The sequence below is a fragment of the Cherax quadricarinatus genome, chromosome 22, assembly GCF_038502225.1.
Source record: "Cherax quadricarinatus isolate ZL_2023a chromosome 22, ASM3850222v1, whole genome shotgun sequence".
Classification (NCBI taxonomy): domain Eukaryota; kingdom Metazoa; phylum Arthropoda; class Malacostraca; order Decapoda; family Parastacidae; genus Cherax; species Cherax quadricarinatus.
This window is the reverse complement of record NC_091313.1, coordinates 7,821,380-7,845,721: the sequence shown is the minus strand read 5'-3', so window position 1 is coordinate 7,845,721 and position 24,342 is coordinate 7,821,380. Positions and strand designations below refer to the sequence as shown.

General features: G+C 39.2%; 1 protein-coding gene across 3 annotated transcripts in view; it reads right to left on the bottom strand.

The window, feature by feature from the left end:
• Positions 1-24,342, bottom strand: part of Cog8 (conserved oligomeric Golgi complex subunit 8) — a 79,424-nt gene that overhangs the window by 39,891 nt on the left and 15,191 nt on the right. For all 3 annotated transcript variants that reach the window (XM_070087475.1, XM_070087474.1, XM_070087476.1), the window contains exons 4-9: positions 12,892-13,044; positions 12,063-12,185; positions 5,100-5,202; positions 4,447-4,557; positions 1,619-1,779; positions 210-359 (exon numbers count right to left, since the gene is read on the bottom strand). In XM_070087475.1, the coding sequence (XP_069943576.1) occupies positions 210-359; positions 1,619-1,779; positions 4,447-4,557; positions 5,100-5,202; positions 12,063-12,185; positions 12,892-13,044 (801 nt within the window). The remainder of the gene's footprint in view (positions 1-209; positions 360-1,618; positions 1,780-4,446; positions 4,558-5,099; positions 5,203-12,062; positions 12,186-12,891; positions 13,045-24,342) is intronic.

Sequence of the window (24,342 nt, the reverse complement as noted above, 5' to 3'; positions counted from 1 at the left end):
AGTGAATGATGGTGAAAGTTTTTCTTTTTCGGGCCACCCTGCCTTGGTGGGAATCGGCCAGTGTGATAATAAAAAAAAATAATACAAATATGGTAATGTATTTCCATGTACATGAGAAAAACCTTCACAATACCATTTATTACATTAAAATACACACACATTTCTTCATCAGTACACAAAATCATACTAACAGATATTAAAAAACTGACCTGGAATAGTGGAATAAGAAGGGTTCGAAAATCCGCTCCAATGCGGCTAAATGACTGACCAAAGAACATACACTGAGCCAGGACAGCCTCCAGGTTGACTCCAACTCCTCGCTGAAGGTCCTTCTCCACTAGTTTTATGAACTGGTTAACCTGTCGAAAATAGCAATCTGTCAGAATTAATAATTTTCACCTCATTCTGTATAATGGTGTGGACAATCAGGTTCACAAGCCAAATAATAAATATGTAGTACATGGGGAAGTGTAACAGAATTCTTCTTCCGTAAGCCATGCATGTCGTAAAAGGTGACTAAAATGCCAGGAGCAAGGGGCTAGTAACCCCTTCTCCTGTATACATTACTAAATTTAAAATGGAAAAAAATTTGTTTTCCTTTTTAGGTCACCTTTCCTTGGTGGGATATGGCCGGTTTGTTGAAAAAAAAATACATCAAAACATTAAATACACAAATAATACAAGATGTAAAGAAACCAGGTATGATTTTTATTATTAAAAATTAAAAGCACTGTATTGTAATGTATACAGAGAGTTAAAAAATATTAACAAACCTTATGGAGAATCCAGCTATGGAAGATTACTAAATCAGGTATGAATATTATTATTAAAAATTAAATGCACTGTATTGTAATGCATGTTGTTAGGTAAGACACATATGCAACAGTTAGGTATCTTTATTATGAAACGTTTCGCCTACACAGTAGGCTTCTTCAGTCGAGTACAGAAAAGTTGATAGAAGCAGAAGATACTTGAAGACGATGTAATCAGTCCATCACCCTTAAAGTTTTGAGGTGGTCAGTCCCTCAGTCTGGAGAAGAGCATTGTTCCATAGTATGAAACAATATGGAGATGAAGTGACAGGATGGAGCTTTATATAGCGCCAAGAGGTGAGACGTAGGCCACCTGTCGGTATTTTATACCATTTTAATTTTCAATCTGTCAGACACTGCAACACAAGGGTATCTTGGTACAGACCTGCAATCAACTTCGACAACTTCCACTAGTGAGAGCGGCTGGATTTGAGAGGGACCTGACCTCTCAACATCTGAGTTCTTACCTCTCCTAGTGGCCTACGTCTCACCTCTTGGCGCTATATAAGCTCCATCCTGTCACTTCATCTCCATATTGTTTCATACTACGGAACAATGCTCTTCTCCAGACTGAGGGACTGACCACCTCAAAACTTTAAGGGTGATGGACTGATTACATCGTCTTCAAGTATCTTCTGCTTCTATCAACTTTTCTGTACTCGACTGAAGAAGCCTACTGTGTAGGCGAAACGTTTCATAATAAAGATACCTAACTGTTGCATATGTGTCTTACCTAACAACCTGTCGGTATTTTATACCATTTTAATATTGTAATGCATACAGATTGTTAAAAAATATTAACAAACCTTATGGAGAATCCAGCCATGGAAGATTGCTTGTTCATTAACCTCAGGATCACCAAGACTGAATCTTGTATCATCATCAGAAAAGATGGCTCTGTACTGTGTGACAATATCAAAAAGGTGAACCCTGGAAGCCTCCACCACTTTGATTATGTGTTGATAAGCTGTCAAATGAAAGTACAGAATAAACATAAGAACACAAATTACTGACAGGTTTCAAACAATATTGACTAACAAAAAAATTGTGATTAATTGGAAGAATGAAAAATGCATGTGCTATATAATCAAGTGTCCTGGTGACACAACAGTAAACTGACACAAGCAAATTCAGAAAAGTTTATAATGCATTTTACTGAATAATGTAATGTAACATACTGTATCAGATAATTTCTCTTTCTACTATTTAATGAGGACGGCTAGATGAATTTTCATAACAGGTATACTTCAAATACTAAAAATATTAAAACTTTATCATTATGTCCATTATGTAAGAAGAACACCCATTCTAATTCATAATCCTTTCAGGGCCCAGACCCTTAATCTGAAAAAAAGAAGGAAATTATAAAGAAACTTTTTCTGAAGATAACAAAACCGAAAGTACAAAATTTCATGGAAAACTTAGGGAATTATGCACTCGTAATGCTAGTGATCTTGTCAATATATATGCATCGGCGATTTTGCCCACTTTAAGTCCTATTTTAGGCTAATTCCATTGTTCCAGTCAACCAAACTCTTAGCTATTTCATATGTATGTCTTCCACTCTATTGACTGAGTACAAGAAACTGCCCTTTTAACTATCTCAAGTACCAAATAAAGTGATCAGAAATTGGCAATTTGGCCAATTTCACACAAAATTTAAAAATTGCCAATTTAAAAATTATTTTTTATTAATACATCGGCCGTTTCCCACCAAGGCAGGGTGGCCCAAAAAAGAAAAACTCTCATTATCATTCACTCCACCACTGTCTTGCCAGAGGAGTGCTTACACCACAGTTATAAAACTGCAACATTAATACCCCTCCTTCAGAGTGCTGGCACTGTATCCCATCTCCAGGAATCAAGTCCGGTCTGCCGGTTTACCTGAATCCCTTTATAAATGTTACCTTGCTTACACTCCAACAGCAAGTCAAGTCCCAAAAACCACTTGTCTCCACTTGGACTTATCTAACATGGTCATGCACACCTGCTGGAAGTCCAAGCCCCTCGCACACAAAACCTCCTTTACCCCCTCCCTCAGACCTTTCCTAGGCTGACCCCTACCCCGCCTTCCCTCCACTACAGATTTATACACTCTTGAATTCATTCTGTTTTGTTCCTTCCTCTCTATATGTCCAAACCATCTCAGTAACTCTTCCTCAGCCCTCTGGATAATAATTTTGGCAAACCCGCACCTCCTCCTAATCTCTAAATTACAAATTCTCTGCATTATATTCACATCACAATTTGTCCTCAGACATGACATCTCCACTGCCTCCAGCCTTCTCCTTGTTGCAAAATTCACCACCCATACCTCACACCCATACAAGAGTGTTGGTATAACTATACTCTCATACATTTCCCTCTTCTATTTCATGGATAAAGTTCTTTGTCTCCATACACTCCTCAGTGCAACACTCACCATTTTCCCCTCATTAATTCTATGATTCACCTCATCTTTCATAGACCCATCTGCTGACACTTCCACTCCCAAATATCTGAACACATTCACCTCCTCCATACTCTCTCCCTCCAATCTGATATCCAATCTTCCATTACCTAATTTTTTTGTTATCCTCATCACCTTACTGTTTCCTATATTCACTTTTACATATCCTACTAAACTCATCAACCAACCTCTGTAACTTCTCTTCAGAATCTCCCAAAAGCACAGTGTCATCAGCAAAGAGTAACTGTGACAACTCCCACTTTGTGTTAGATTCTTTATCTTTTAACCCTACACCTCTTGCCAACACTTGAGCATTCACTTCTCTTACAACTTTATTTATGAATATATTGAATGACCATGGTGACATCACACATCCCTGTCTAAGGCCTACTTTTATTGGGGAATAATTTAGAAATAGGGTACAGAATAAACAATGTAGACGTTCCTGGCACTAAAACAACATATCATCTGTTCATTAGTTACATTTGCTTTCCATTTTGAATTTTTATAAATCACACAAAAAACAAAAGATTTACTGTTATGAAGACTACTGCATTATTAAAATAACTATAAATAATGTCAGCACATTTGTGAATGTGTATTGGACTAACCACTTTGCACTGCAACCCATTATTGTAAATACATAATCTCAATCTACTATTTGCAAAGACATAAATAAATAAATAAAATAAATAAATAAAACCAGTTGGATGCATATTGGATCAGTGACATAATCTGTGTCTGCTACTTTGAACTCAATTTCAAACTACTACCAGTCCTGAAACCAATCAAAATCATCTCTATTTATGTAATATATCTTCCTTTTTATCAACTGATACCAAGAAACCATAAAACCATCCAAAAATACACCACGAAGTTGCTATTTTAAACCAAATACATGATCAGTTTTTCCCCCATCATGCACTGCGTGTGGCAGGATTTTTTTGATATGGTGCACACTCACAGCATAGACCCATTCTCCCATACCTAGGCCCAAATTAACTGCTCATTGTTTGTATGAGTGAGCCGAGTTTGTCACGTGTTACTATGGCGCAAACCCTGAGCTCAAAACCATAGAACCATAGTAATACCAAAATTAACTTCTACTGATAATAAAGGAACAAAACATTCAAAATCACTTAACATGTCTATTGACATAAGTGCAGCAAACTCCAGAGTACTTACCATCCTCCTTAGGTATAGCCTTTAAGATACCATTAAACCAAGAGTCTCTTGCCTGAAGGAATTTAAGTCTTAACTCAGGTTCAGTAAATACATCCAGGCGCCGCAGCAAACCTAAAATATTTTAAACATGGTGTATAATGAGATGCATTGTTACAGTTAAACATTAATAGAATCATAATTACAATCCTTTTCTAAAATAAATAAAATTCATACTGGTCATGGAAGATTATAATTTTTTTTATAACACACCGGTCATATCCCACTGAGGAAGAGTGACCTAAAAAGAAAAACTTAAGTCTTTCTATTTAAATTTAGTAATTTATACAGAAGAAGGGGTAACTAGCCTCTTGCTCCTAGCATTTTAGTCGCCTATTACGACACGCATGGCTTACGGAGGAAGAATTCTTTTCCACTTCCCCATGGAGAAGGATCATAAAATATTATAGGTTATTCAACCAAACCACAGTTTCCTGACAAACAGCTTAATGCATGTGTTATTTCCAAGTTCGTAAAATAATTGTAGTAGCATCAATTTGTTGATATTGTATTTCATTATTATAATGATATCAACCTCAGGACTTGGGCATGAGATTTACAGTACTTTTCAACTAGTGTATTACATTTCGGTTATTGTCAAATTCAAATTTACATACCTATAACTTTGAGGCACTGTGGCAATGCTAGGGGAGATCGCAACTGTGCCAGAAGTTGACTTAACATCAGACGCGTTCCAGCCTGCACCTCTGTTACAATTCCCTGGAAACAAGTGCATAAGTAAAAGATAAACGTTAAATTGTAGATCTTTCCAATTTTCATGTTTACATATATTATATAGGAGGGCCCCGCTTCACTTTACAGCATTTTGCTAATACAGCGGTTTTCAATTATACCCATTTTTCATTTATTCCGACTTTCTACAATAAATACATTCGCCACTCATTATAAGCCAAGGCTGAAAATATTTTAACCCTTTGAGGGTCAAGACCCCCAATCCTAAATTCATTCTCATGGTTGAAAAATATTAAAAAAAAAAAAAATTTTTATGAAATAATAATGTTTTCGTGAGTGTTATAGGCCATACAAAAAAATTTTGCAATCAATACTTACTGAGATGTGGAGGTGTGAAGTTAACAGAAAGTGATCTGCTTACGGCAACATCGCCGACTGCCGGTCAAGCAGTAATAATTTATTTTTTTTCTACTTTTCTCTTTTATATTTTAGCATTTTACATTTTCAAGTAACTTTTATGGCCTGTGAGACCAATATATGGCATAATTTGTTTATATTCACTTGTTGTATGCTACACAATAACAGCACAAACATTGGTGTCATTATATAGTGGAACCTTGGTCTACAAACGCCCCACCATATGAATTTTTCAGGATGCAAATCATCATTCGGTTGATTTTTTGCTTCTGGGTACAAAGGAAATTTCAGGATGTGAACTTCCCCCTCAAGGGAGGTTCCTTAAATAAATAAATAAATAAAACACAGTGGAATCTCTACTTACGAGTGCATCCACGTGCGAGTTTTTCCAGATACAAGCAGCTGCTCAGTTGATTTTTTGCTTCTAGACACGAGCAAAATTTCCAGATGCGAGCGGGCCTCAAGAAAGGTTTATTGACAATGGTGAGGGGGCTCTTGCTCTTGATCTAGGGAATTGGATCTCAGTTGTTTGTTGGACTATCTTATTGAAACTTGGGCAATGTATGGTGAAAAGATGAAAATGAAAGAAAATCGGACCATAAATAATGGAGTTCACTTCTCAGCCATTAACCTCCCCTTAGTGGTATATTTTTGTATGGTTTTTATGGTTGTATTCTCGTTTTATTTGGTCTCATGTGATAGAATGGAAGATATACTACAAAAATAAATTGAGAAATTGAGCTCAAAATAGCAGAAATGTTCGATTCTTTGGCGACATCAGTGGTAGACATCATGAAGTAGCAGTGACAGACAACATGAAGCTGCATTGGCAGACAACATGAAGCAACAGTGGCAGACAACATGAGGTAGCAGTGGCAGACAACATGAAGCAGCAGTGACAGACAACATGAAACAGCAGTGACAGACAACATGAAGCAGCAGTGACAGTCAACATGAGGTAGCAGTGGCAGACAACATGAAGCAGCAGTAGCAGACAACATGAAGCAGCAGTGGCAGACATCATGAGATAGCAGTGGCAGACAACATGAAGCAGCAGTGGCAAAGTGTAGCATTGAGAGTGTAGCAATTAAGTGTAGCATTAAGAGTGTAGCAATTAAGTGTAGCATTAAGAGTGTAGCAATTAAGTGAAGCATTAAGAGTGTAGCACTTATAAGTCACTGACTTTTTTGGGTTATCCTAGGTTCTCTACACATGTAGTCAGGAGCAGGAATGGCCTCTGTGGTGGCCCTATAAACCCCAATAACAATGGCTGCTGTCACCACCACTAGCCACATACCTAATGACATATATTTTATTCATTCTAGTGTATATATCATGTTTCTATGTTATTAATATTGTTTATTGTGTCATATTACATGAATTTTGATAGATAAATAAGCTGTATAGATGATATTAGGGAAATTATTAAAGTATTTTCTCGTGCCTGGAATTCCACTGGAACGAATTAATTCCATTTCAATTAATTTAAATGAGGAAAACTGACTCTGCAAACGAGCAAATCCAGTTGCGAGCAACATCATGGAACGGATTAAACTCGTAAGTAGAGGTTCCACTGTACTTATTTCTGTGCAAAGGTTACAATGTGTGTTTACATATAATATGATCGGAGCAAAAAAAAAACCCACTATCACGCCGAGGCACTTCGGGCAGACTTAACCTAATACTAATAGACTACATAAGTCTAGGCAGGTGAAAAGTGTACTAGTAGTGGTTACCAATGTTTTGCTGATGGTGGTGCCAACTACTGCCAGCCTTTTGAAGTTTCTCCTTACTGTTATTATTACTACAGGTCCGCCATCACAAATCCGGCAATCAGTTATTCGGTTCCTTCAGTTATTCGGCACTAATTTTGGTTGGTAGGTTGGTAGACAGCAACCACCCAGGGAAGTACTACCGTCCTGCCAGATGACTGTGAAACAGAAACCTGTAACTGTTTTGCATGATGGTAAGATTGCTGGTGTCTTTTTCTGTCTCATAAACATGCTAGATAACAGGGATATCTTGCTACTCCAACTTACACTTTGGTCACACTTCACAGACAGGCATGGGTCACAAGGCAAATTTTCAAAGAGTGGGTTAATGATGTGTTTGGCGCAAGCGTGAAACAATACCTCCTGGAAAAGAAATTGTCACTCAAGTTACTGGACAATGCTCCTGCACATCCTCCAGACTTGCAAGACCAAGTGTTTAGGGACTTCAGTTTCATCTCAGTGAAGTTCTTGCCTCCTAAAACTACTTCTCTCCTCCAGCCCATGGACCAGCAGGTCATCTCTAGCTTCAAAAAACTACACAATAGCAGTGTTTCAAAAGTGCTTTGAAGTGACCTCGGACAGAGAGTTCTGGAGGAATCACTTCACTATCCTCCATTGCATAAGCCTTATAGGTAAGGCTTGGGAAGGAGTGACTTCCAGGACTTTGAACTCTGCTTGGAGAAAACTGTGGCCAGATTGTGTCCAAGAGAGGGATTTTGAAGGGTTTGAGGCTGACCCTGCCAACCCTGTGGACTCTATTCTGGCATTGGGGAAGTCCCTGGGGTTGGAGGTGAGTGGTGAGGATGTGGAAGAGTTGGTGGAGGACCACAGGGAAGAGCTAACCACTGAAGATCTTCAACTTGAACAGCAACAGACTGCAGCTGAGGAACTTGCTTCAGAGGAGGAGGAAGAGGGAGTGAAGGAGGTGCCTTCTTCAGGATTAGAGAGATGTGTGCAATGTGGACTAGGGTGCAAGCTTTTATAAAGAAACGCCACCCTGACAAGGCTGAAACAAGCCATATCTGCAACATGTTTAGTGGCAAAACCCTGTCCCACTTCAGGGAAATCTTAAAGAGACACCAGAAACAGAGCACTCTGGACAGTTATTGTGTGAGACAGGGGTCCAGTGACTCTCAAGCTGGTCCTAGTGGCAATAAAAGACAGAGAAGGGAAGTAACCCCAGAGAAGGCTTTGCTACCTAAAGTCTTTATGGAGGGGGATTCCCCTTCCAAACACTAACTCCTCCCTCTTTCCTCTTCCCTATCTTCCAGAAGCCAGCATTAGCCTTCAATAAAAGTATGTAATACTTACATAATTGTTAAAAAAATTATTTTTTTTGTGAATATTTTTGCCTGGAATAGATTAATTGTATTTCCATGAAATCTTATGGGAAATATTAATTTGGTTTTCGGCCATTTCGGTTATCGGCCGACCTTCTGGAGCAGATTATGGGTGATAACTGGGGGTCCACTGTATATTGTACAGTGGACCCTCAATTTTTGTCTATCTCCATTATCGCTGATTTCAGTTTTGGCCGACTTTTTTCATTGATTTTTGGCTTCTGTTTTCGTCGATTACCTCTGTTTTCATTGACCGTACGGAACCTGTCCAGTGCCCAGCGCGCAGACAAAGCCGCCTCCCACACACATTCTCAGCCAGTGTAGTGTTGTTTCTCGGTGAGTGAACATATCCTGCCAGGTCATACAAAACATTTCATAATAATCCATTGTTTTTGCCACTTGTTTATTGTGTGTGACTGCTAAATAAGCAACCATGGCCCCAAAGAAAGCTCCTAGTGCCAGTGCTTTGGTAAAGAAACTGAAGAATACTGTAAAACTGAAAAAAGAAATCCTAAGAAAATATGAAAGTGGCATAAGCATTGCTGAACTCGGCAGGATATACGGGAAGTCACCATCAACAATCAGCTCCATTGTGGCAAAGAGAAAAGAAATCAAGGAAGCTGATGTTGCAAAAGGGGTGAATGCAATAACCAAACAGAGATCCCAAACAACTGAAGAAGTGGAGAAGTTGTTGTTGGTGTGGAACAGAGTGCAGTCCATTATTTGTGAAAAAGCAAGGCAGTTGCATGAGGATCTCATAAAGAAACTGCCTGAAACAAGTGGTGAAGAAGGTGAATTCAAGGCCAGCAAAGGCTGGTTCGAAAAATTTAAGAAGCGAAATGGCATACACAGTGCCGTAAGGCACGGTGAGGGTGCCAGTTCAGACAAATATGCGGCTGAAAAATTTGTAAGTGAATTCAAATGTTATGTAGAGTCTGAAAAATTCCAACCCCAACAAGTGTTCAATTGTAATGAAACAGGCCTCTTTTGGAAGAAAATGCCAAAGAGGACCTACATCACACAGGAGGAAAAGGCACTCCCAGGACACAAGTCTATGAAAGTCAGGCTTACTCTCTTGCTGTGTGGTAATGCTAGTGGGGATTTCAAAGTGAAGCCTTTACTGGTGTATCACTCTGAAAATCCCAATGTGTTCAAGAAAAACAGTGTTGTGAAGAGTAAATTGTGTGTGATGTGGAAGGCAAACAGTAGGGCATGGGTCACCCGGGAAATTTTCCTGGAATGGTTCAATGAAGTGTTTGGCCCGAGTGTGAAGAAATGCCTCCCGGATAATAAATTGCCACTCCAGTGCCTCTTGTTAATGGACAATGCTCCTGCTCATCCTGCCTGTGTTGAACCTGGGCATATGCTTACGATTTGCACGCACTATATCACACACATCTGTCATGTTCACTTGCAAAAAATCACTGAGTACCAGTTATCAGTACGTACATAATATATGCCCCTAACCAAGATATGGTTCCATCATTGTTCTAACCACATCACCAGAGATACCCAATAACTTCCTTGTATCTTGCAATGTATTACTTCCAGAGTACACAATAATATCCAATACAAGACCACTGTAGCAATCACAAAGTACAAACAACTTTATACTAAAGTGTTTCCTCTTGCTTGGTATATACTGCCTGAACGACAGTCTACCTTTGAACAAAATCAAAGACTCGCCAATAACAAGCTTCCTGAAGGGATAAAAATACATACTGAATTTCTGTTTCAGATACATAAACGCATTCCTAATCTTATATAACCTCTTTTCTGTCAGGCCTGGTTTTGTCTGAGAAATGTAGCATACGTAATAGTAGCACAAACTGACTCACTGGTATTATATCAATGTAAGCTGGGGTTGCAATCAGGCAGTCTGTCGACCAGTATGATTTGACACTGTGCTTATACACATAAGGCATAAACATTATTGTAGCAAAGAAAAGATACATCTCAACCACAGTTGTCTCTTTCCACTGGTGTAGGTGTGATCTTGGTGAAAGAATTGTTTGCTGTGGTGTACTCGTAGCATGTGTTGCTTTCCCTGACAATAATTTCCATCAGGGGTTCGTCAAAGAATAACTCAAAACATTCCAGTTCAGTGGCATTATTCCCAAGTGTACAAGATGGCCGTATTCTACTTCGACTTTCATTAAACTGATGGGGATTGGGAACAAAATTGGCAGCTTCCTGCCAATCCCAGGTGTGGTCTGCTGGTGGATACTGGATACTGACAGTTGGTTGTGGTTGTGGAGGCAGTGGTTTTGGAGGTTGTTGTGGTGGGTGGGTGAGTGAGGGTGAGCTTTGTTGTAGCTGAGCTGACTCAGCTACAACAAAGCATGGGTACCAGCATGGGCTGCTGCTGGTGCCTCATGGTGCATGGCACTACTACCATCTGATGACACATGCACATTATTCATCCCCATTGTAACAATGTCATCTTCATTTTCACTATCTGTTCCTGTTGTACGGCCATGGGATGTGTACTCCGAGATGTACTCCCTACCTTTGGAACTGCATATGCCACACTACCAGAGCACAAGTAGCATCGTACATACTGACGCTTCACTGGAGAATATTCCAATTCACTTTCACTACTGGAACTGTTTTCAAAAGCTTGGAGATCAAATTCACTATCACTACCATGAGCACTGCTCACATCTGAGTCCTGGACACAGGAAAATACGAGTTTCCTCTTTCATTCTGGTACAACTGGACGTGAACAAGACGGCCCAGCACCAGAGGTGGAAGGTTGAGGGTCATCTGGGTTTTCATCACTATTACCACTATTATGTTCATTATTTTCAGTCACAAACTCCTCAAAACCCTAAAATTCTTCTTCACTGACACTTCCAACTGTGTTTGAACTGTCACTTGGGAACAAAGAGAGTCCCAATTTGCAGAGGAGTGAGGCGTTTCTTACCGTGAGGCATCGTAAACAAGGCGTACTGAAATGGCATTCCCACAATGCACCACTGGCTCCACAATTTTTTTTGTACTGCGCACACTGACCGCAGACCCATTCTCTCATTTTATAGGCCTACCAGCTTTCTCCCACTTGATTTGAAGACACTAGAATTTACGTGTATAAGTACATGACCAGCCCCTGCTGTTATGACGTACATGTACGTGACTGACCCTCAAAGGGTTAAGTAATGTGTGTACTGTATATGCATTTTTGAGGTCTAGCTATATTGCTCACTTAATTTATGATAGTGTAAACATGTTACCAGGTTTTTATGTCCATTTCAAGGTGAAAAAAGGCTGTTTCATTTTACAGCGGTAGCCCGGACCCTAACCTGCTGTACGAGTGGGGCCCTCCTGTTAAATCTTGTTAATGAAAGCATATACTTACAGCAGTAATAGGGATGTCTGTGTGTTTTTTCTCAAGTCTTCGAACATAGGCCAAAATTTCTAAGGCTTCTTCATAATAACCATTTCTTACACAAGTGTCCATCAACTGTGGCAACTCCAGGATCTGATGAAAGACCAACCAGGACATAAGAAATATAATGTAGACAAATGGTTCAGAGAACTGACAAGTTGATAAGTTAGACACATGTGCAGCACTTGTGTATCTTTAATGAGGAAAAGTTTTGCCACACAGTGGCTTCATCAGTCCATTAATCTTGAAAGGAATACAGCATATATGCAAAGACGTGGCTTATATACTGTAGGCAGATAAGGTGCAGCAGTCATAGGTGTTATCACATTTGACAAATCCAAATGTGGAAGTAGGTCATGCCTAAAGGTTAGGCAAGTGAAGAATTCCCTGTATTAAGATCCATGTGTCTAATTTATCAACTTCTTCCCATATATGCTGTATTCTTTTCAAGATTGATGGACTGATTGACTGATTACATCGACTCAAGGCTGAGAACTGATTACCTCAAACTCCTCCTGTTCTTCACCATTCTCCTTTGTATGGACTGATGAAGCCACTGTGTGGGAAAACGTTTCTTCATTAAAGATACCCAAGCGTTGCACATGTGTCTAATTCATAAAGAAATATAATGTACAAAAACAATAAATGATAATTATAGCTTAACTTGTTTAACTGTTATAATTAATCAGTTTCAGTCTTGAAAGAGTGCATGATAATTACTATAGCTTAACTTGTTTCAGTGTTATAATCAATCAGTTTCAGTCCTGTAAGAGTGCATTCAGCCTATCTTGTCTCTCACCTCTAGCAACTGTGTGTGTTTTGTGAGCGTTAGAGATGTGAGGTGCCGTGACTGAGCTAAGTTCCTTGATGTAGCTAGGAATCTCTCTACTCTTTCCTTCAAATTTGGTAGACGTGATGACAGGCCTTCTAGGTGGCTCTCCACTCTGGTAAACTGCATTTGGGGGAAACAAAAAAGTAAGTTTTGAATATAATTTCTCTTACTTGGTGATGAGTGTGTCAGAGATCTGTTGTAAGATGTTTACAGAAAATTTTATATACTAAAAAATATAAATTTACATTGAGGTTAAACATAACTTCATTTTGGGTTAAAAACTGCATCAATATAACAAAATTTGAAAAGAATTAGTTATCCAATTCTAAATTTGCAAGGAAACCAAGAGTTAGTACACAGATGAAGAACATACATGTAATTAGTATTATAATTACGGGGAAGTGCTAAGCCTAAAGGAGTTGTACAGTACCTGGGGAATGGGAAGGTAGGGGGGAAATCAAGTTTGATTTGAGGAAGGGAAGGGTAACTCTCTAACTTTTATCACATGAACTTCACATCTAAGTAAGTGGTTTTAGTCCTAGTTTAAGTCTCCCTAAAATGTTACACCTACTATGAGTTTTTGAAAATATTTGCATTGTGTACGTATATGTAAAAAAAAATTTTTTTTGAAGTGATCTGATTCCCCTATCAAGGCATCTTTCCCAAAGGATCATATTAAAACAAACTTACCTACATAAGTATAAAATTCAGGAACATGATGCACATATTTCTACACTTTAGAGGAATATGTAAATGTGGCTCTGTCTGGCTGATACAAGTAAACTTTGCTTAACACAATTTTAATACTGTCACTTCAGTGCCAATTAATTAGCTTTAAAACTTATCTGCGGACTAGGATTTTTGCAATGAGAAGTGCCAATTAATTAGCCATAAAACCTATCTGCAAGTTAGGATTTTTACAATGAGAAGTAAGGAACACATAAGAAAAACTGGGCTACATTCCACACTTTGAAATTTGCCACAACTTTCTTTTTTTAATATTTTACTAGGTAAAATCTAATACTGGTACAGATTATCTTGAAAATGAATTTCATTTCCTAAAAGAGTTAACAATAGTTATATATACGAACAGTTACCAAAAAAAAAAAAGAGTACACTACATATTTGGAAAATTAGTGATTATGCAGAACATTTTGGGCATGCTAAAACTACGGCTTTTCAGTAGGACTTAAAATTAAGAAAACACAAAACCAAAAATAAATACACACTGATAAGTTCTGGGATGCTCAAAAGCTAATTCTGATACATCTTACTTTACATTTTAGTTGTTAAATGCTTGTTGACATGGAAGTGTGTTGAGGGTTAATGTGGCCCTGCTGGGCTTAAGTAACTAGCTGTGTATTTTGCGTCATTGTGAATGATGATGTCAGTAGCTGATGGTTGTCCTGGAGTGCTCACGTATTCTGTAATACATCTCAAATGTTCTACACCTCGGTACTTAGAGCCAACATTACACCCTCATCAGCTGCTCTGAACCTCTCTTCAGAACAATGTTTTTGAGTGTCAGCGTTCTTTTCAATGAAAAACGTAAGTAACTTTATCAATAACATAGAACTGCTTACATAACCCTTGCATTAATAACCATTTATCCCCAGGTTCTCCTTCCTGGAAATTAAGCACCTACAGCAATTCTGCCTTGAAACCTGGTGCAAAATTTTCTTGCTAATTTAAGGTTCTTGATGGTACACAGTTCCAACATAGCCCTATCTCACTAGCATTAAATACTTGATCAAAACTGTAACTGTTCTCGGAAACAATTTTCACAAAGTCAGCAGGGTAACACTGACGCTATGTGATCATACAACACACTCTCATAGCTGAAGTTTATGTTATGAAGCTGAGTGAGAATTTGAAAGTTTTCAAACCATCCAGTATTAAACATACACAGTTCTAAGGGCTCTTCCTTCTCACATATTTTCATACTAAAACTTTGCAACTTATTATCTGAGCACTAAACTGGGCCCCTTTCATTGTTTTCTCCTCAAGTTATATATTCATTAACTTTTCTGTAATATTTAACTGTATCATCCTCTTTGTATTTTTTTTTTGGCACGTCACAATCTGCACTATTTATTGCACAAGCTCTCATTTTCTTCTCATTCATTCGCATTGCTTTGGCATGCTGCACTTTAAAAATTGTATTCCTTGTACTTCTCTGTATCATGTTCAAATTAATAAATAAATAAATAAACAAATAAATAAACATCTCCATCACACCTTAATTACCTGCAAACATACAGTGGAACCTCGGTTTTCGTATGCCCTAGTCTGTATGTAAAACTAGAGTTTTTTTTTTTTTTCAACAAGTCGGCCGTCTCCCACCGAGGCAGGGTGACCCAAAGAGAAAGAAAATCCCCAAAAAGAAAATACTTTCATCATCATTCAACGCTTTCACCTCACTCACACATAATCACTGTTTTTGCAGAGGTGCCCAGAATACAACAGTTCAGAAGAACATACGTATAAAAATACACAATATATCTCTCCAAACTGCCAATATCCCAAACCCCTCCTTTAGAGTGCAGGCATTGTACTTCCCATTTCCAGGACTCAAGTCCGGTTATTTAAAATAACCGGTTTCCCTGAATCCCTTCACTAAATATTACCCTGCTCACACTCCAACAGATCGTCAGGTCTCAAATACCATTTGTCTCCATTCACTCCTATCTAACACGCTCACGCACACTTGCTGGAAGTCCAAACCCCTCGCCCACAACACCTCCTTTACCCCCTCCCTCCAACCTTTTCGAGGACGACCCCTACCCCGCCTTCCTTCCCCTACAGATTTATACGCTCTCCATGTCATTCTGCTTTGATACATTCTCTCTAAATGACCAAACCACCTCAACAAACCTTCTTCAGCCCTCTGACTAATACTTTTATTAACTCCACACCTTCTCCTAATTTCCACACTCCGAACTTTCTGCATAATATTTACACCACACATTGCCCTTAGACAGGACATCTCCACTGCCTCCAACCGCCTCCTCGCTGCAGCATTTACAACCCAAGCTTCACACCCATATGAGAGTGTTGGTACTACTATACTTTCATATATTCCCTTCTTTGCCTCCATAGATAACATTTTTTGCCTCCACATATACCTCAATGCACCACTCACCTTTTTACCTTCATCAATTCTATGATTAACCTCATCCTTCATAAATCCATCCGCTGACACGTCAACTCCCAAATATCTGAAAACATTCACTTCTTCCATACTCCTCCTCCCCAATTTGATATCCAATTTTTCCTTATCTAAATCATTTGATACCCTCATCACCTTACTCTTTTCTATGTTCACTTTCAACTTTCTACCTTTACACACATTCCCAAATTCGTCCACTAACCTTTGCAATTTTTCTTTAGAATCTCCCATAAGCACAGTATCATCAGCAAAAAGTAACTGTGTCACTTCCCATTTTGTATTTAATTCCCCATAATTTAATCCCACCCCTCTCCCCAACACCCTAGCATTTACTTCTTTTACAACCCATCTATAAATATATTAAGCAACCATGGTGACATTACACATCCCTGTCTAAGACCTACTTTTACCGGAAAGTAGTCTCCCTCTCTTCTACACACCCTAACCTGAGCCTCACTATCCTCATAAAAACTCTTTACAGCATTTAGTAACTTACCACCTATTCCATACACTTGCAACATATGCCACATTGCTCCTCTATCCACTTTATCATATGCCTTTTCTAAATCCATAAATGCAATAAAAACTTCCCTACCTTTATCTAAATACTGCTCACATATATGCTTCAATGTAAACACTTGATCTACACATCCCCTACCCACCCTACAACCTCCTTGCTCATCCACAATTCTACATTCTGTCTTACCTCTTATTCTTTCAGTAATAACCCTACAGTACACTTTTCCTGGTATACTCAGTAAACTTATTCCTCTATAATTTTTACAATCTCTTTTGTCCCCCTTCCCTTTATATAAAGGGACTATACACACTCTCCGCCAATCCCTAGGTACCTTCCCCTCTTTCATACATTTATTAAACAAAAATACCAACCATTCCAACACTATGTCCCCCCCTGCTTTTAACATTTCTTTCATGATCCCGTCAGTTCCAGCTGCTTTACCCCCTTTCATTCTACGTAATGCCTCACACACCTCCCCCACACTCACATCCTGCTCTTCTTCACTCCTAAAAGATGATATACCTCCCTAACCAGTGCATGAAATTACCGCCTCCCTTTCTTCGTCGACATTTAAAAGTTCCTCAAAATATTCTCGCCATCTACCCAAAACCTCCATCTCCCCATCTACTAACTCCCCTTCTCTGTTTTTAACTGATAAATCCATTTGTTCCCTAGGCTTTCTTAACTTGTTTAACTCACTCCAAAATTTTTTCTTATTTTCATTAAAATTCCTTGACAGTACCTCTCCCACTCTATCATCCGCTCTCCTTTTGCACTCTCTCACCACTCTCTTCACCTTTCTTTTACTCTCCAATACTCTACTCTTCTTATAACACTTCTTTGTAAATACCTCTCATAAGCAAACTTTTTCTCTTTTATCACACCCTTTACTTCATCATTCCACCAATCACTCCTCTTTCCTCCTGCACTCACCCTCCTATAACTACAAGCATCTGCCCCACATTCCAATACTGCATTTTTAAAACTATTCCAACCCTCTTCAACCCCCCCACTACTCATACCTGCACCAGCCCACCTTTCTGCCAATGTTGCTTATATTTCACCCGAACTTCCTCCTCCCTTCGTTTATACACTTTCACCTCCCTCTTGTTGTTGCCATTTTCCTCTTATCCCATCTACATCTTACTCTAACTGTAGCTACAACTAGATAATGATCCGATGTATCAGTTGCCCCTTTATAAACATGTACATCCTGGAGCCTACCCATCAACCTTTTATCCACCAATACATAATTTAACAAACTACTTTCATTACGTGCTACATCGTGCCTTGTATATTTATTTATCCTCTTTTTCATAAAATATGTATTACTTATTACCAAACCTCTTTCTACATATAGTTCAATTAAAGGCTCCCCATTTTCATTTATCCCTGGCACCCCAAATTTACCTACTATTCCCTCCACAACATTTTTTCCCACTTTAGCATTAAAATCCCCAACCACAAGTACTCTCACACTTATAAATTTTTCTTTGTTAATGTTTTTGGGTGTTTGGAATGGATTAATTGGGCTTACATTATTTCTTATGGGAAATATTTACAAAAAATACATTTTATATAGAATAACTATAGTTTTATGTACAGACTAGAGCATATGAAAACTTAGGCTCCACTGTATATTGAACCTCCGCTCTCAATACCATGAGAATTTCATGCTTAGTCTTTTTAGCACTGCCAGCCTCCTTTGGGTGCCATTTTGAATATCCAAAAAATGAGATAAGGTGATGCGATGTTTGTAGGAGGCAGCTAGTGGAATGAGTGGCAGTACAGGTGGAAGTGTGGTGCCTGTACAAACAAAACACATACTCACCTATAGGCCCAAAAGGGTGGAGGGGGCAAAACCCATGGTGTGTACTACTTCAACTTTGTGTCTACATTGATACTTTTAAGCTTTACTGAGACCAATTTTAATACATTTTGAGTATGTAATATGATCTTTTTTAGATTACAATAGCATAAAGACAATCACTTGAACCTGACTGCACTCTAATTAGCAATCTTCTGTATCATGTATCTATAGGTAATATGAAAACATGCATAAAAATTTAACATCTATTGGTCATCTGCTGATGGTTTCAGGAATCATTACCTCCATTACCAGGTCATAAACTAGGCTTTCTGAATTACAAGAGAAATATTATACGAATAAATATTATTAAAAAAATATAAATGGAAGTACAAACAAGTCATGTTGAATAAATGAAGAATTAAACATTAAAACTATGGAATCTGATTCTTAAAAAAAATTACTTTGAAATTATTTAGCAGTAAGAAATTTTAATACTGTACTCAGTACTCAATATGGTGAACAGTCTAACTATTGCCCACTAACAGCCCCGGTAGGCTTATGATCTAAGTAATAGAAAGCAGGAGGTGAGTGCTGCTCAAAAAATCTCGCTCTTAAACTCACCAGCAGTAGCTAACTGCTTTCCAGTCAACCATATTTGCTAAAAGAGACTACAATTGGCACTTCCCTAGTGGATTTTGCTTCTATATATTTCCCTAATTTAAGAGTAACGGTAATTTTATAGCCACTATTCTTAAATGCCGGTGCTTTATAAGTCACACAATTATTATGGTAACGTTAGCTCAAGTGTTAATTTGGGAATATTTATTGCCAAATATCAATAAAAATTTCCTCTTTTTTTCAATTAATTTCTGCTGATATTAAGAGTGTTTGCTAAACCACATAATTACTAGAGAGTGTTAAAATACCCAGGTATGTGCTAACATGGGTATAGCTGATACAATGTGATAATGACAAATTTTATAGTTATCATTACTTGCCACTACTAAGATACTAGAGAAAAAAAATACACAAGTGAATGTATGAGTTCATAATGAAACATTCTTAGCCCTTGTCAGTATGGTTTTAGGCACAAACACACAAAAGAAATTACAAATGCCCATTACACATCTCAAGAAAACAATGAATATTCAATAGGCCTCAACACTGACCTAATTATTATTAATTGAAACTGAGCGCTAAACTCACCAGGGTCATACAGCATCACTGACGTAAGAAATGCTTTTTATACAGTAGAGCACAACATCCTATTCCTTAAGCTAGAGCATTACGGTGTATAATATGTATAGTGCAATAATGCTTTCTCTTAAATTTTTCTCTAGATTTTCAGGGATGGGACGGTTGGATGAATCACAACTTCAGAATGACTCCAGCCCTGATCAATCGAAACTTATGGTGTTCAATTTTAGAAATTTGTAAAATTTACCTGCAATCTTACATGTCTAGGAGACAGAACAAAAAGAGGAGCAATTCTTCAACAAGAAAAAAGACATTTAAGACTTTAAGTTTAGACAGCAGGGAAGTAAGTAGTAGTAGTAGTGGAGTCAAAGGCAATGAAAGAGGAGCACTGCAGGAGAGCTAAAAGCTTACAAGGGTTAAGACCAAAACCACAGGGGGGTGGAAAAAGTGAAGGAAATACCCAAGGCAGAAGAAAGGAAACTTAAAACAAGAAAAAGGTAAAAAAAAAAATGGAGAAAAGGTAGAAAGAAGAGAAAAAGAATCAGGTTAAGTCACATGTGTTCTGAAGTTTGGAGCATTTGACAATGTAATGGGAAAGGAAGGCATCTACCACTATTACTTCCTTCCCTGCTACCTTTCGATCTTACCTTTTCTTTTGCCTCCCCTTTTTTCTATTTTTTTCCCACCTACCTCTCTCCCTACTTCACACTACCACTATTTCCACTACCAGCCTTACCTCTACCACTACCCCTCCTACCTCTCTTGCTCCGGCCCTGCCAGCTTGCCTATATATACTGGCTCCTCCTCCTCCTCCTCCTCTCCTTCCTGTCAGTGTGACTTTGTAAATGGTTCAAGTCAGACCAAAACGTCATCATAAGCTCCTCTCTCCTATGTGCGGGTTATTTGCGTATTGTTCCATTCAAGGTATTGTGCCTTTTTGTTCTTTACTTCTAGTTTAGATTCATATACACTGGACTCCCGGTTATCAGCTGGTTTGGTTATTGGGCACCTCGGTTATCGGCGGGTTTTTTGGCGCCTGGTTATCGGCCGTTCGCTCGGTTATCAGCCATTTTGGATGCATCCATCCATTGGCTGGGGCAGCTTGCGCTTCAGTTTGGCTTTGTCTCTCGGTGGCTGAGGAAGCTTCTGCTCATACATCCAAACATTTCGCTTGTTTATCATTGTTTTTAGTGGTTTTTCTTGCAGTGCAACTGTGAAATAAGTAAAGATGGCTCCAAAGAAAGTTTCTGTGGTAAAGAAAGTAAGAAACACCATGGAATTTAAGCGTGAAGTGATAGAAAAGTTTGAGAGTGGTATGAAGGTGGTCAAACTTGCCAGGATGTACAGCAAGGATAAATCAACAATTACATCCATCCTGACAAAGAAAGAACAAATCAACGATGCTAATGTTGCAAAAGGAGTAACTTTTCTAACTAAACAAAGGCACCAATAATGTAAGAGATGGAAAAGTTATTATTATTGTGGATTAAGGAAAAATAATTAGTGGGAGACAGTGTTGTGGAGTCGATCATTTGTGAGAAGGCAAAGCAGTTGCATGAGGATCTTGCAAAAAAAATGCCTGGAACAAGTTCTGCAGTTTGCGAATTTAGGGCATACACAGTGCTGCAAGGCATGGTGAGGCTTCAAGTTCTGATAAATGTGCAGCTGAAAAGTATGTTCGTGAATTCCAGGACTATGTAAAGGCTGAAGGATTCGAACCCCAACATGTGTTCAATTGTGATGAAACAGGCCTGTTTTGGAAGAAAATGCCAAATAGGACCTACATTACCCAGGAGGAAAAGGCACTGCCAGGACACAAGCCTATGAAAGACAGGCTTACTCTTTTGTTGTGTGGTAATGCTAGTGGGGATTTCAAAGTGAAGCTTTTACTCATGTATCACTCAGAAAATCCCAGAGTATTCAAGAAAAACAATGTCATGAAGAATAGATTGTGTGATGTGGAAAGCTAATCATAAGGCATGGGTCACAAGGCAAATTTTCAAAGAGTGGGTTAATGATGTGTTTGGCCCAAGTGTGAAAAAATACCTCCTGGAAAAAAAATTACCACTCAAGTGCCTCCTCTTACTGGACAATGCTCCTGCACATCCTCCAGACTTGCAAGACCAAGTGTTTAGGGACTTCAGTTTCATCACAGTGAAGTTCTTGCCTCCTAACACCACTTCTCTCCTCCAGCCCATGGACCAGCAGATCATTTCTAAATTCAAAAAACTCTACACAAAAGCAGTGTTTCGAAAGTGCTTTGAAGTGACCTCGGACACTCAGTTGACCCTAAGAGAATTCTGGAGGAATCACTTCACTATCCTCCATTGCATAAGCTTTATAGGTAAGGCTTGGGAGGGAGTGACTTCCAGGACTTTGAACTCTGCTTGGAGAAAACTGTGTCCAGATTGTGCCCATGAGAGGGATTTTGAAGGGTTTGAGGCTGACCCTGACCCTGCCGACCCCGTGGACTCTATTGTGGCACTGGGGAAGTCCCTGGGGTTGGAGGTGAGTGGCGAGGATGTAGAAGAGTTGGTGGAGGACCACAGGGAAGAGCTAACCAATGAAGAGCTGCAAGAGCTTCATCTCGAACAGCAACAGACAACAGCTGAGGAACTTGCTTCAGAGGAGGAGGAAGAGGGAGTGAAGGAGGTGCCTTCTTCAGAGATTAAAGAGGTGTGTGCAATGTGGACTAGGGTGCAAGCTTTTGTAGAGAAACATCACCCTGACAAAGCTGAAACAAGTCATATCTGCAACATGTTTAGTGACAAAACCCTGTCCCACTTCAGGGAAATCTTGAAGAGATGCCAAAAACAGAGCACTCTGGACAGTTATTTTGTGAGACATGGGTCCAGTGACTCTCAAGCTGGTCCTAATGGCAATAAAAGACAAAGAAGGGAAGTAATCCCAGAGAAGGCTTTGCTACCAAAAGCCTTTATGGCGGGGGATTCTCCTTCCAAACACTAACTCCTCCCTCTTTCCTCCTCCCTATCTTCCAGAAGCCAGCATTAGCCTTCAATAAAGGTATGTAATACTTACATAATTGTTAAATAAAATTTTTTTTTTTGTGAATATTTTTGTTTGGAACGGATTAATTGTATTTCCATTAATTCTTATGGGAAATATTAATTCGGTTATCGGCCATTTCGGTTATCGGCCATTTCGGTTATCGGCCATTTCGGTTATCGGCCGACCTTCTGGAACATATTATGGCCGATAACCGGGGGTCCCCTGTACAACAAGAGATAAGATTTTGTTCGGATTTTTCATCCCAGAGGGTTTGCCACCCAGGACAGTCCAAGAAAGTCAGTACATCATCGAGGGACTCGGGTCTGTCCTGTCTTATTTCTGTTGGGGTACTTAAATCTTGTCCCCCAAGATGCGACCCACACCAGTGACTAACACCCTGGTACCTACATGCTTGCTAAGTAAACAGAACAGGTATAAGGAAACCTGCCCAATGTTTCCACTCTTGTTGGGGATCGAACCTTGGACACTGTGTGTGTGTGAAGTAAGAGCATTGCCTACCAGGCCATGGAACAGGAGGGTAGTACCTTCCTAGGTGGTTGATGTCTACTAACCTACTACTTACTGTACATACTACACTAATTGAAATACTGTATATTTAAAGCACTATATATATACATTAAGACACACTTATGAACTAAAAGCCATAAATGAAATCGAAAGAAACCCAAAGTATTTCTTCTCCTATGCCAAATCAAAATCGAGAACAACGTCCAGTATTGGGCCCCTACTTAAACAAGATGGGTCCTACACAGATGACAGCAAGGAAATGAGTGAGCTACTCAAGTCCCAATATGACTCAGTTTTTAGCAAGCCGCTAACCAGACTGAGAGTCGAAGACCAAAATGAATTTTTTATGAGAGAGCCACAAAATTTGACTAACACAAGCCTATCCGATGTTATCCTGACGCCAAATGACTTTGAACAGGCGATAAATGACATGCCCATGCACTCTGCCCCAGGGCCAGACTCATGGAACTCTGTGTTCATCAAGAACTGCAAGAAGCCCCTATCACGAGCCTTTTCCATCCTATGGAGAGGGAGCATGGACACGGGGGTCGTCCCTCAGTTACTAAAAACAACAGACATAGCCCCACTCCACAAAGGGGGCAGTAAAGCAACAGCAAAGAACTACAGACCAATAGCACTAACATCCCATATCATAAAAATCTTTGAAAGGGTCCTAAGAAGCAAGATCACCACCCATCTAGAAACCCATCAGTTACACAACCCAGGGCAACATGGGTTTAGAACAGGTCGCTCCTGTCTGTCTCAACTACTGGATCACTACGACAAGGTCCTAAATGCACTAGAAGACAAAAAGAATGCAGATGTAATATATACAGACTTTGCAAAAGCCTTCGACAAGTGTGACCATGGCGTAATAGCGCACAAAATGCGCGCTAAAGGAATAACAGGAAAAGTCGGTCGATGGATCTATAATTTCCTCACTAACAGAACACAGAGAGTAGTCGTCAACAGAGTAAAGTCCGAGGCAGCTACGGTGAAAAGCTCTGTCCCACAAGGCACAGTACTAGCTCCCATCTTGTTCCTCATCCTCATATCCGACATAGACAAGGATGTCAGCCACAGCACCGTGTCTTCCTTTGCAGATGACACCCGAATCTGCATGACAGTGTCTTCCATTGCAGACACTGAAAGGCTCCAGGCGGACATCAACCAAATCTTTCAGTG